Source organism: Natator depressus, chromosome 1, assembly GCF_965152275.1.
Source record: "Natator depressus isolate rNatDep1 chromosome 1, rNatDep2.hap1, whole genome shotgun sequence".
Taxonomy (NCBI): Eukaryota; Metazoa; Chordata; order Testudines; family Cheloniidae; genus Natator; species Natator depressus.
In genome coordinates this window covers 16,794,941-16,807,461 of record NC_134234.1, presented here as the reverse complement: position 1 = coordinate 16,807,461, position 12,521 = coordinate 16,794,941, and the positions used below count along the sequence as shown (strand labels likewise).

The 12,521-nt window shown below is 46.2% G+C and overlaps 1 protein-coding gene across 2 annotated transcripts in view; it reads left to right on the top strand.

Moving 5' to 3' along the window:
- RSF1 (remodeling and spacing factor 1) overlaps positions 1–11,403 on the top strand; it is a 99,549-nt gene extending 88,146 nt beyond the window's left edge. Inside the window, exons 15-16 of one of the 2 annotated variants that reach the window (XM_074955500.1) lie at positions 214–405; positions 10,472–11,403. In XM_074955500.1, the coding sequence (XP_074811601.1) occupies positions 214–405; positions 10,472–11,049 (770 nt within the window). In that variant the 3' untranslated portion in view covers positions 11,050–11,403. The remainder of the gene's footprint in view (positions 1–213; positions 406–10,471) is intronic. The other variant, XM_074955490.1, reaches the window with a different exon arrangement.
- Positions 11,404–12,521: the final 1,118 nt, after the last annotated feature.

Sequence of the window (12,521 nt, the reverse complement as noted above, 5' to 3'; positions counted from 1 at the left end):
GCCAGTGGAGTAGTATGAGGCTGGACCCAGTCAAGATAACAACCTTCCCGTTAGAGGCGTAAAGATTGAGGTTTTCCTGTGACTAGAGTGGTTGATTTTGTTCACTCAAGGTTGCACTTTGTTTGAACAAACATACCTTTTGGAAATGTGACAGTGGGTCTGTGCATTTTCATTTTAACAGAATAAAGCGTATGGCTGTTTTCTTCTTTGCAGAAAGTGGTGATTACACAGATTACAGTGATGATGATTACCTGGAAACTAGGCGGAGAAGATCAAGGCGGAATCAAAAGAGACAAGTTAACTATAAGGAGGATTCAGAAAGCGATGGCTCACAGAAAAGTGTTCGATATGGAAAGGAGCTAAGACGACTTCATAAACGGAGGCTTCCCAGTTCAGACAGTGAAGGTAAAACAAGCACTCCACCATTTGCAGGAGCTGATGTGTGAGTGATAGTGGAAAGGGAGAAATACGGGGCATAAAGTAAACACAAGATTTGCATTTAGTGGGAGATACACAGAGAATTCTTTTCTGAGATCCTTGATATTTTCCAAAATCTAAATGTATCCTTGTGATGCACCCTATAAGTTTATATAACAAGGCATTACTACTGCTATTTGTCAAATTTCCTGCTTTCCCTTATCTTGACTTCCTGGTGTGAAATTACTCCATCTGGTAGTTAAATGTTGGGATTGCAAAGGAGGAAATGCGGTTATTGTGGAGGACAGGAGTATTTGTCATGCTTCAGTTGTGGTCATTAAAGATCCCACAGCCCTTTCGTAAGAGTAAGGGCGTTAACCCTGGTGTCCTGGTTGTATCCAAATTGAGTAATTTTGTTCTGTCCCCCTAAATATGCCTGTAGTTGTAATTAAAACTTTAATAGAATCATAGAAATGTAGAGCTGGAAGAGACCTCGAAAGGTCATCTAGTCCAGTCCCCTGTGCTGAGGCAGAACCAAGTAAACCTAGACCATCCCTAACAGGTGTTTGTCCAACCTGTTCTTAAAAACCTCCAGTAATGGGGATTCCGCAACCTTGTTTAGCAGCCTATTCCAGAGTTTAACTACCCTTATAGTTAAAAATGTTTCCTAATATCTAACTCTGGCTGCAGATTAAGCCCATTACTTCTTGTCCTACCTTCAGTCAACATGGAGAACAATTGATCACTGTCCTCTTTGTAACAGGTCTAACATATGGGAAGACTCTTATCAGGTCCCCCCTCAGTCTTCTTTTCTCATGACTAACCATGTCCAGTTTTTTTAACCTTTCCTCATAGGCCGGGTTTTCTAAACCTTTTATCATTTTGTTGCGCTCCGCTGGACTCTCTCCACTTCGTCCACATCTTTCCTAAACTGTGGCGCCCAGAACTGGATCCAGTACTCTAGCTGGGGCCTCATCAGTGCTGAGTAGAGCAGAAGTTAACCTTCCATGTCTTTCATATGACACTCCTGTTAATACATGTTGGAATGGCATTAATCTTTTTCGTATCACGTTGTTGACTCATATTCATTTTGTCATCCACTCTGTAACCCCCAGATCCTTTTCAGCAGTGCTACCACCTAGCCAGTTATTCCTCTTTTTGTAGTTGTATGTTGGGTTTTTATTTTCTAAGGGTATGTCTTCACTACGTGCCAGATCGGCGGGCAGCGATCGATCCAGCGGCGATCGATTATCGCATCTAGACTAGATGCGATAAATTGACCCCCGAGCGCTCTCCCGTCGACTCCTGTACTTCGCCACTGCGAGAGGCACAGGCAGAGTCGACGGGGGAGCGGCAGCAGTCGACTCACCGCGGTGAAGACACCATGGTAAGTCGATCTAAGTACGTCGACTTCAGCTACGTTATTTACGTAGCTGAAGTTGCATAAATTAGATCGATTTCCCCCTCCTGCCCCCAGTGTAGACCAGGGCTATGTGAAGTACTTTGCACTTGTCTTTATTCATTTTTATCTGGTTGATTTCAGAGTAATTTTTCTAATTTGTCAAGGTTGTTTTAAGTTTTAGTCCTGTCCTCCAAAGTGCTTGCAACCCCTCCTAGCTTGAGGTCTTTTGCAAATTTAATAAATGTGCTCTCCATTTAATTATTGCAGTCATTAATGAAAATATTGAATAATACCAGACCCAGGACTGACCCTTTGGACCCCATTAGATACATCCTCCCAGTCTGACAGTAAACCATTGATAACTACACATAGAGTACAGGCTTTCATGCTGTGGTGACACCCACTTTTACAGTGATTTCATCTAGACCACATTTCCGTCGTTTGGTTATGAGAATGTCATGTGGGACTGTGGGACAAAAGCCTTTCTAAAATCAAGATTATACCATGTTTTCTGCTTCCCTGTATCCATTGGGCCAGTAACCATATCAATGAAGGAAATTAGGTTTGTTTGGCAAGATTGGTTCTTCTTCGAGTACTTGCTCATGTTGATTCCAATTAGGTGTGTGCGCGTCGCGTGCACAGTAGCCGGAAGGTTTTTCCCCTAGCAGTACCCGTTGGGTCGGCTCAGGCGCCTGGAGTTGCGCCTCCATGGTGCCGTACTTTGGGCCCCACCGACCCGCCGCCATTTCAGTTCCTTCTTACTGCCTGCGACGGTTAGCCGGAAAGCTCATTTGCTCTTGCTTCGGCAAGCCTTCTCCCGAGTAGTCCTCAGAATGTCTTTCTGTAGATAGTTAAACCAGTTAGCTAGTAGCTGTAGTTAGTCAGTCATTATATAGCTAGATTCCAGTGGGGAATTATTCTGGGGGACCTCCCCCCCACTTCCCTACCCCACCCCCCGGTACCGAGGCATGCCCCGGTCCCCTTGGTTTAAACCCTGCAGAGCTTGCAACAAGCCTATGCCTAGGAGCGACCCCCACACTTCCTGCTTGAAGTACTTGGGGGAATCGCATCAGAAGGACCATTGCAAGATCTCTAGGGGATTTTACCCCAGGACTCAAAAAGAAAGCCACCAACGGTTGAAGATCCTTCTGATGGAGGCCGTCCTCCATCCCTACTTGGAACCGACTTCGGCCGAACTGATGCCTAGCACCTCAGCATTGGTGCGCAGTGCTCCGACGTCGACACAGGAAACTTTGGTACCGAAAAAGGACTGGGATAGAGACACTCAGCACCAACAGAGCTCACTGCTCAGGGGCTCCATGCATGGCAGAGTGCAGCACCGTTCCCAATCCCCGGTGCCCCTCAAGAAAAAGAAGCTGTACCGGGGGTGCTCACCTACGCCGAGGCCGGGACAGAAGGACTCTGGCACAGTGAGACCCGCATTGGGCCACGTAAGTGCAGCACCACCTAGCCCAGCGCCGTTGACTCCTGCCCCAACAAGGGGTCAGTCGAGTCCAGCTCCTCAGGACTCCCCTCCCCGGGAGAGTCACGGAGAGGCTTTGCAGCTGCCCACCACACCAGAGATCTTTAAGGCAGTGAGAGAGCTCATCGCCTTCACAGCACTGCCTTCCCCGCCCAGGCGAGACAGGGCACCAAGCTCAAGGGCAATGGCACCCACAAGACTCTTGGTGTCGTCCCAAGGCAAGCTAGCGATGGTACCACATCAGTCACCATCATCTGGTCCACCAGTCCCAGGTACCTTCTGGCAACAGACCAGCAGGGAAGCCGCAGTGGTCACCAATCTTCCAGCACGGCTCCACAGCACCGGTGGGCACTGCTCTCCCATGGTCCTCCCAGAGTGAGTCTTCCCAATTGGATTCAGAGGTGGAATCCTTTGTGTCCAGGTGGACCCAGCACAGATCGGAGCGCAGACACTCAAGGTCGGACAGGGAGAGACAGCAATTTCCCCCGATGCCATGGCCCGTGCAGTGGCGAGCTCCAGCCCAATGGCCGTTTTGGACACCCTCAGCGTTTCATCAAAGCAAGGGATCCTATTCCAGGAGGTCAGTGTTGGTAGCTTCAGAAAACCATGCACCTCCCCCATCTCTCTTGGTGCAGGACCAGCCATCCCACATGCTACTGGTCACCACACAGGCCAGGAGCAAGAGCTGGTCCCAGGTAGAACCTCGTCGTCTTCATCATCAGATGAGACAGTGGCTGGTACCTCCACAGCTCCTGGACTCGAGGACAGTAGGGTCCACCAGCAGCTCCTGAAGAGAGTGACCCAGAACCTGGGACTCCAGGTCGAGGAGGTCTCTGAGTCATCAGACCCCATGGTGGACATCCTGGCCCCCTGAGGACCCTCCCAAGTTACCCTGCCGCTCATTAAAACCATGCAAGATACCACGAGAATGCTGCTGCAAACCCCCGTCTCCCTGCCCCTGGTGGTGAAAAGGACAGAGAGGAAATATTTTGTTCCCTCTTAAGGGTTTGAACACTTTTATTCACACCCACCACCGGACTCGTGGCAAACGAATGAGAACGGCAAGGGCACCAAGGTCCATCACCTAAAGCCCGAGATGCAAAGAATCTGGACCACTTCGGGAGGAAAGTCTATTCTACCAGGGGGCCCCAGCTTTGGATTTCAAACCACCAGGTGATCCTTAGCAGATATAGCTTCAGTTCCTGCGGGGCTGTGTCAGAATTCACTGAGCTTCTGCCAGAAGAATCGGGGGCAGAGTTTTCCACCTTGGTGGAGGAGGGAAAACTTGTGGCACGGGCTCCGCTACAGGCAGCCCTGGATGTTGCCCATTCAGCCGCTTGGACCATGTCTTCAGTGGTAGCCATCTGGAGGAGCTCCTGGCTGCAGGCATCAGGGCTCCCGTATGAGGTCCAACAGACATCCAGAACCTCCCATTTGAGGGCTCGACCCTCTTCTCTGAGAGACTTGCGGCTTCATAGCCTTAAGGACTCAAGAGCCACTCTCAAGTCCCTGGGCCGCCATATTCCATCTATGCAGCGGAGGCATTTTAGGCCCCAGCCCCTGCCTTGATTCTACTAACAGACTTTGGTAGAATCAAAGCAGGGGCTGGGGCTTAAAATGCCTCCGCTGCATAGATGGAATATGGCGGCCCAGGGACTTGAGAGTGGCTCTTGAGTCCTTAAGGCTATGAAGCCGCAAGTCCTCTGGTTAAAAATAAGCCTTTTGAAGGTGTGCCCAAGGGCGATGTACCAGTTCAGACACCGGATCCAGCTTCCCATCCTTTTCGTGTCAGCTGTCTCACTTCTACCATGTGTGGGCCTGGATCACGTCAGATTGCTGGGTGCTCTGCACGGTACTCCCAGGGGAATTCTGTGCTCTGCGGGGGGCACAGAATGCATACCGTCCGCAGATTTCTTTGCTCCCCTTATTTTAATGCCCGGGCACGTTTGCTGGGAGCAGCCAGCAGCAGAGCGCAGATCACCCTGGAGGGGAGAAGGGAGGCTGGTCAAGGAGGTGGGGCTGGGTGCCTGCCTGCATGTGGAATGAGTGAGAGACCAGACGCTCTCTGTCCCTCTGGTTGCTGTTGCTGCACCCTGGGCTTGGAGGGATAGGGCTGTGTGAAGCAGGCTCTGTCCCTAAGGCAGAGCAGAAATGTAACAACTAAACTGGCAGGCTGCTAATGTTCCCATTGTTAGTTAATTGTTCCCATCTTAGTCAATTAAGGCTCCTTTACTTTGCCAGGTAGGGTAAAGGAGCCTTGTTGTAAATGACAGTAAGGGAATCCTCAGCTAGGAAGGGCTGTGTGGGCTTTCTTGCTTTTTTCCCTCTGCCAGAGAGGCGCACAGGGGGGTCAGATTACAGCTCAGGATCTATTTTACTTATCCATTTTAAAAAATGCAGGACCGTGATTAGCAAAACTGTGTGACTTTCTTGTGTGAAAGTCTGAGCGATTTAAAGCGTCATTCTACTTTACAGAACACCAAACAACAAAATAAAAGTCATGTAATTTAAATGAAAATCCAGGATTATAACTGGAATGCAGGGTCTTGGTTACCAAGTATTTGTAACTTAACTTTCATGTGTTTAGGAAATGCTGAATGGTTAGTATGATTTTTTTTTTTCTCTGTACGGTAGTTTAAATAAATTACCAAAATAAGTGAAACTGGTGTGATTATATGGCATTATTTTGACAAATAAAATTTGCAGAATTTTGGATTTTTTTGGTGCAGAATTCCCCCAGGAGTAGCATGGTAGAACTGGGATATTCTCTCCTGTTCAGCTCCCGGTCCTCGCCTTTGGCTTGTCAGCAGCACCTTGGGTGTTCACCAAGTGCTTGGCAGTTATGGCCACTTTTTTTGCGGAAGTGCCAGGTGCAGGCGTTTCCATACCTCGACCACCGGCTGATCCAGGACCGCTCCAAAACACAAGTGGAGGCACATGTAAGCCTGATAAGAGCAACATTCGATGACCTTGGCCTTCTACTGAACATGCAGAAGTCAACCCTGTCCCCTGTTCAGAGGATAGAATTCATAGGGGCAGTGTTGGACTCAAGACAGGCCAGAGCATCTCTACCAGAGTCACGGTTTCAGACCCTTTGTGACATCATACAAGGTCTCTGACAATTCCCTACCACTACGGCAAAGAATTGCCTGAAGCTCCTCGGCCACATGGCCGCCTGTACTTACGTAGTGCAGGATGCCAGACTGAGGCTCCAACCCCTTCAAGCGTGGCTAGCCTAGGTTTATTGACCAAACGGGGACAATCTAGAAAAGGTAGTCACTCCTTCCCAACCAGTTCTTGAGTCTCTTCTGTGGTGGTTCAACCCGCAAGCTGTGTGTGCGGGCATTCCCTTCTCCAGATCTCAACTATCTCTTTCCCTGGTCACAGACACATCAGCGATGGGGTGTGGAGCGCATCTGGGGGAGCTCAGGACTCCAAGCCTCTGATCCCACGCGGAGCTCTTACTTCACATCAACGTCAGGGAGCTGAGGGCAGTCCGTCTGGCATGCCAGACCTTCCAAGCTCACTTGGAGGGGAGATGTGTATCAGTCATGACAGACAGACAGCAATATATTATATTAGCAGACAGGAGGGAGCATGCGCATCTCCCTTGTGCCAGGAACAGTCCCTCAAACTGTGGGACTTCTGCATAGCCCACTCAATACACTTGGAGGCACCTTATCTTCCCGGAGTTCAAAACGAGTTGGCAGACCATCTCAGCAGGTCCTTTCACAACCACGAGTCGTCCATCCACCCAGTGTCATGAACACCATCTTCCAACAGTGGGGAATTTCCCTAGATAGACCTGTTCGTGACAGGACACACTAGGAAGTGTCCGCTTCTTCCTGAGTCACACCCTGGGCTCGATCACGGTCACATTCCGTTATACATTTCCACCCATTCCACTCGTTCACAAGGTGCTAATCAAGATTCGGAGGGAAGAAGCCTCGGTAATATTGATAGCTCCAGCCTGGCCCCATCAGCACTGGTATGTGTCTCTTCTAGAGCTGTCAGTGGAAACTCCGATCACTGTACCGCTGCTCCTGGACCTGATAACTCAGGACCATGGCCGTCTTCAGCACCCCAACCTCGAATCTCTCCATCTCATGGCTTGGAAGCTCTATGGCTAAACCCAATGGAGCTTGCTTGCCGTGTTCCAGTTAGGGAAGTCCTCCTTGGCAGTAAGAAACCATCCACTAGGGCCACCTACCTAGCCAAGTGGAAGAGATTCACAATTTGGTCAGCGCAGAAACACGTCTCCTACACACTCAACAATACCTTTTATCTTGGACTGCCTTCTGCACCTGAAGCAGCAAGGGCTTTCTATTTCATCAGTAAAAGTCCACTTGCCTGCCATTTTCGCCTTTCACCCAGGCGTGGTGGGCTGGTCGGTCTTTGCCAACCCAATATTTGGACGCTTTCTTAAACACTTGACAGGCTATACCTTTAAGTACAACAACCGATCCCACCCTGGGACCTTAACCTGGTTCTTTCCAGACTAATGAGGCCCCCCTTTGAACCACTCGCGACATGCTCCTTGCTCTTATGTATCATCGAAGGTAGTGTTTCTGTTGGCAATAACATCTACCAGGAGGGTATCTGAGCTTAAGGCCCTAACATCTGAGCCTCCTTACACAGTCTTCTATAAGGACAAGGTTCAGCTTCGGCTGCACCCAGCCTTCCTCCCGAAGGTCATCTCCCAGTTTCATGTTAATCAGAATATTTTTCTTCCAGTCTTTTACCCTAAGCCACACGCAAACAGCCAGGAACAGAAACTTCGGTCTTTGGATGTTCGCCAGGTGTTAGCCTTCTATATCGAACAAAGCCGTTTTGGAAATCTACCCAACTATTCGTTACAGTAGCAGACAGAATGAAGGCGCTCCCAGTCTCTTCTGAAAGAATTTTGTCACGGATTACATCTCCATGTCTGGAGAAAATACCTGCCCCCACGCTGACAGTGCACTCCATGAGGGGTAAACAGTGAAGTGGCAAAATTTGCATAAGATACAAAACTACTCAAGATAGTTAAGTCCAAAGCAGACCGTGAAGAGCTACAAAAGAATCTCACAAAACTGGGTGACTGGGCTACAAAATGGCAGATGAAATTCAATGTTGATAAATGCAAAGTAGTGCCCATGGGAAAACATAATCCTAACTATACATATAAAATGATGGGGTCTAAATTAGCTGTTACCACCCAAGAAAGAGATCTTGGAGTAATTATTGATAGTTCTCTGAAAACATCTGCTCAATGGCAGTGGCAGTCAAAAAAGCGAACCGAATGTTGGGAATCATTAAGAAAGGGATAGACAATAAGACAGAAAATATTATATTGCCTCTATATAAATCCATGGTACACCCACATCTTGAATACTGTGTGCAGATATGGTCTCCCCATCTCAAAAAAGATATTGGAATTGGAAAAGGTTCAGAAAAGGGCAATAAAAATGGTTAGGGGTATGGAACGGCTTCCATATGAGGAGAGATTAAGACTTGGACTTTTGAGCTTAGAAAAGAGACAACTAAGAGGAGATATGATAGACGTCTATAAAATCATGACTGGTGTAGAGTAAGTAAAATGGAAGTGCTGTTTACACCTTCTCATAACACTAGAACTAGGGATCACTAAATGAAATTAATAGGTAGTAGGTTTAAAACAGAAGGAAGTATTTTTTCACACAGTGCACAGTCAACCTGTGGAACTCCTTGCCAGAGGATTTTGTGAAAGCCAAGACTATAACAACAGGGTTCAAAAAAGAACTAGATAAATTCATGGAGGATAGGTACATCAATGGCTGTTAGCCAGGATGGGCGGGAATGGTGTGAATGGGAAGCTGGGAATGGGCGACAGGGAAATGGATTACTTAATGATTATCTGTTCTGTTCATTCCTTCTGGGGCACTTGGCATTGGCCACTGTTGGAAGACAGGATTCTGGGCTAGATGGACCTTTGGTCTGACCCATTATGGCCGTTCTTATGTTTCAAAGAGCAGGCACTGTGTGTCAAGTTGGGCATCCATAATTAGAAGATATTTTGGCAAGTGTTGGCCTAAATTTATAAAGTGCTGTAGGATCCTTCAGGATCAAAGGAGCTTGACTATATTATACAAGCGTATTGTCTTTTACAAACTGAGACTTAAAATGTAATTTGCATTCTCTTCCCCTAAATTGGTTGTAGAGAGAACCTCTCTGCCAAGAATCTGCTATATAATACAGTAGCCTCACTGGGAACTTCAGTCCTTTGACTCCTAGACTTTTGGCTTACCAATGGTTAAATAATAGTATTTGTTCTATGAAATAATTTGCATAGTATTAAATTTGTTACTGGCTTTTTGTTCAGTAAAAACAGCACAGTGATACCATTGGTATTCTCCCCAGGCATATCAAAGTACAGTGTGTAACAGTGTCACTGGATATATAATTACCTGGAAGATTTATTGTGGAACTGTGTGAGAGACTGCTTAGCTGCGTGAAAGACTTGCCTGTTGTAAACTTCCTATGCAACAAATGTACTTTCAGATGGCCATGTACACGCATTCTGGGTAGCTCAAGATGGCCCAATGATTCAAACTGCTTGGTGTTTGATTTCCTGTCCCAGCCTCTTCTTCCCCAGACTAGCAGGAGCTACAAGTGCTGAGGGGCTATAGCATACTCTCCCTATACAGGGAAAAGACATTACATTATATAGTAGCAAACCCTCCAGCTGAAATTTAAGGCAGTGTTGATGAGCTTTGAAAGGAGTCCTACAGTTCTCTTTGGGAAGGCTTATGGCCATAATGTGGGCGCTCGGTGTCGAAGAGTATAAAGTGGGTGTTAAGGGATTAGGAATAAACTTTCTCCACATCTCCCCTGAATGCATATTGTTACATAATTATCCATTATGTGGGATTACACCGTCCCCTCAAGCTGTCAGTGTCAGAAACAAGATACCTAGCAAGATGGGCCACTAGCCTGATCTAATATGGCAATTTCTATTTCTTTTATTTTATGTGTGAGTACGCTAACAAAGTTTCAGAATTGGCGTGAGAGGGGAGGGGCGGCGGGGTGCAAGACAGAAAGGATTGACATTTCAGAAGAGAGGGATAAAAGGGAAAATATAAAGAGCAATTGTAAATGTTTTGCCTGCCGTCAGATTTTGCTAACGGCTTTAAGTCTGTTCCTCATTCCAGAGAGCTACATGTCCAAGAACTCTGAAGATGATGAACCAGCAAAGGAATCAAAGCAGTCTATTCGAAAACGTAGCCGAAGCACAGATGAATACTCAGAAGGAGAAGAGGATGGGGATGAACCAGAGGAGGGGAGACCTGTCCGCAAACGGCTGAATCGAATTGAAACAGATGATGAAGATAACTGCGACAATGCGAACAAAGATGCAGAAAAGCCTGCACCTGCAAATAAGCCATCAGCACCTCATGCTCCTCATGACAGCACCAAGAAGCCCTGCTACCGGATAGAAAGTGATGATGAAGATGACTTTGATAATGTAGGGAAAGTAGAAAGTCCGTTGGACTACAGCCTAGTGGACTTGCCTTCCACCAATGGACAGAGCCCAGGTAAAACTATTGAGACCTTGATTGGCAAACCAAGTGAGAAGACTCAAGCCCCCAAGGACAGCACAGCCAATGCCACCCTGGCACCCAATGGGACAGGGGGTGGGCAGGAGGTAGTAGGGCCAGAGGAAGAGGAGGATGAACTTTTGAGAGTGACTGACCTTGTTGATTACGTCTGTAACAGTGAACAGTTATAAGACTTTCTTCCATTTTTGTGCTAATTTATTCCACGGTAGCTCATACCAGCGGGCCAGTTATTAAAAGCTGTTTTATTTTTCCTAGAAGACTCTCCACTACAGTATCACTTTTTAGAAGCAAGAATTTCACCAGTTCTGCAGTCTTTCTGTGAAGTGACCAGTTTTGAACTTTGAAGATAAATTGCTGTAAAGTCCCTCTTAATTTTTTTCTCTCCTTCCAAGTCCATGGTCCTGGGTAATTTCATTCACAAAAACCTTATAACAACAAGAGATTTGTATATTTTTGACTTTATATTTCCTGAAAGCATACAAATTTGTTGAAATGTGTGGCCTATGAAAGCATTCCAAATCGGTGTGGGCCCAAAATGTAACTGGGGCAGGGGGCAGTGGGAGGCGGGAATGGGGGCGTGTGTGCAGAAACACTTGTGCTCTAGCTTTTTCATATGAGATATATATTATATTTAAATGTTCACAACTTAGATTACAATTTAACAGACAAGTTTAAAAATTAATGTCTCTACTGTTGCATTTTGTGAGTTGTAGGTTAACATACATAGCTCATTTTAGTAACCACCTTCATGAAAGCAGCTTGATTTAAGACTGGAGATAACCACAGTAAATAAAGAGGCCGAGAAAGTACAATAAACAAGAACTCTAGTATCCATTTTGACTTGCAGAGTTTCCTGATAAACATCCTTTAAAGTGTTTGTACAGTAAAGTGTACTGTAATGAAGTTTTGACGGTCGAAACATGCCAGCAATGAATCTATAAAACAGTTTTTCCATGCATATTTCATCAGATGGCCTTTAATGTACAGTATCTGGTGGGAGGGAATCTCAGTGTGAAGTTAGTTTGTGAGTGGGATGATACCATGTGAGTGCTGTAAACTTTTACAGATGCCAGAACCACTGTATAAAGTAACTGCCTGGCCGTTTGAGTTTTAAACCATATGTCAGGGTATTTTGAAAGGAATATGTTTGTACATACTGCATTGACCACAGGATTACAGCACATCTGATGATGGAGGGATTTTCAAATAAATCTTGACTGGTCCATTCATGCCCCTAATATCTACTTCAAATTGAAGTAAACAAATGGAGCAGTTTTCCTTTTGGAGGTTTTCTGTTTTGGATTTGCGTGTTTCTGTTTTGATTTACTTATCTGCCTGGATGTACTAGCAGGTTTTGAATGTAGTGTTGGCCTTTGGCCATTAGAATTTTCTTAAAATACATTTTAATAGTTGTCATGTGACCAACTGATTTCAAGAAGGCAGTATTTCTGGGAGAAAATGCTTGACTCCAAGACAATATCTCATCACTTTGAGTGGCATGTACTTTAGCTCAAGTATATAGATTTTTTTTTAACAGTTTATTTGGCACATAATAGACAGTGAAGCTGAAGTTTGTTTTGGATAGCACTCAGTTTTCTCTTCGCTCTTAATTAAGATGCAGGCTATAAAGTTTATACATGTT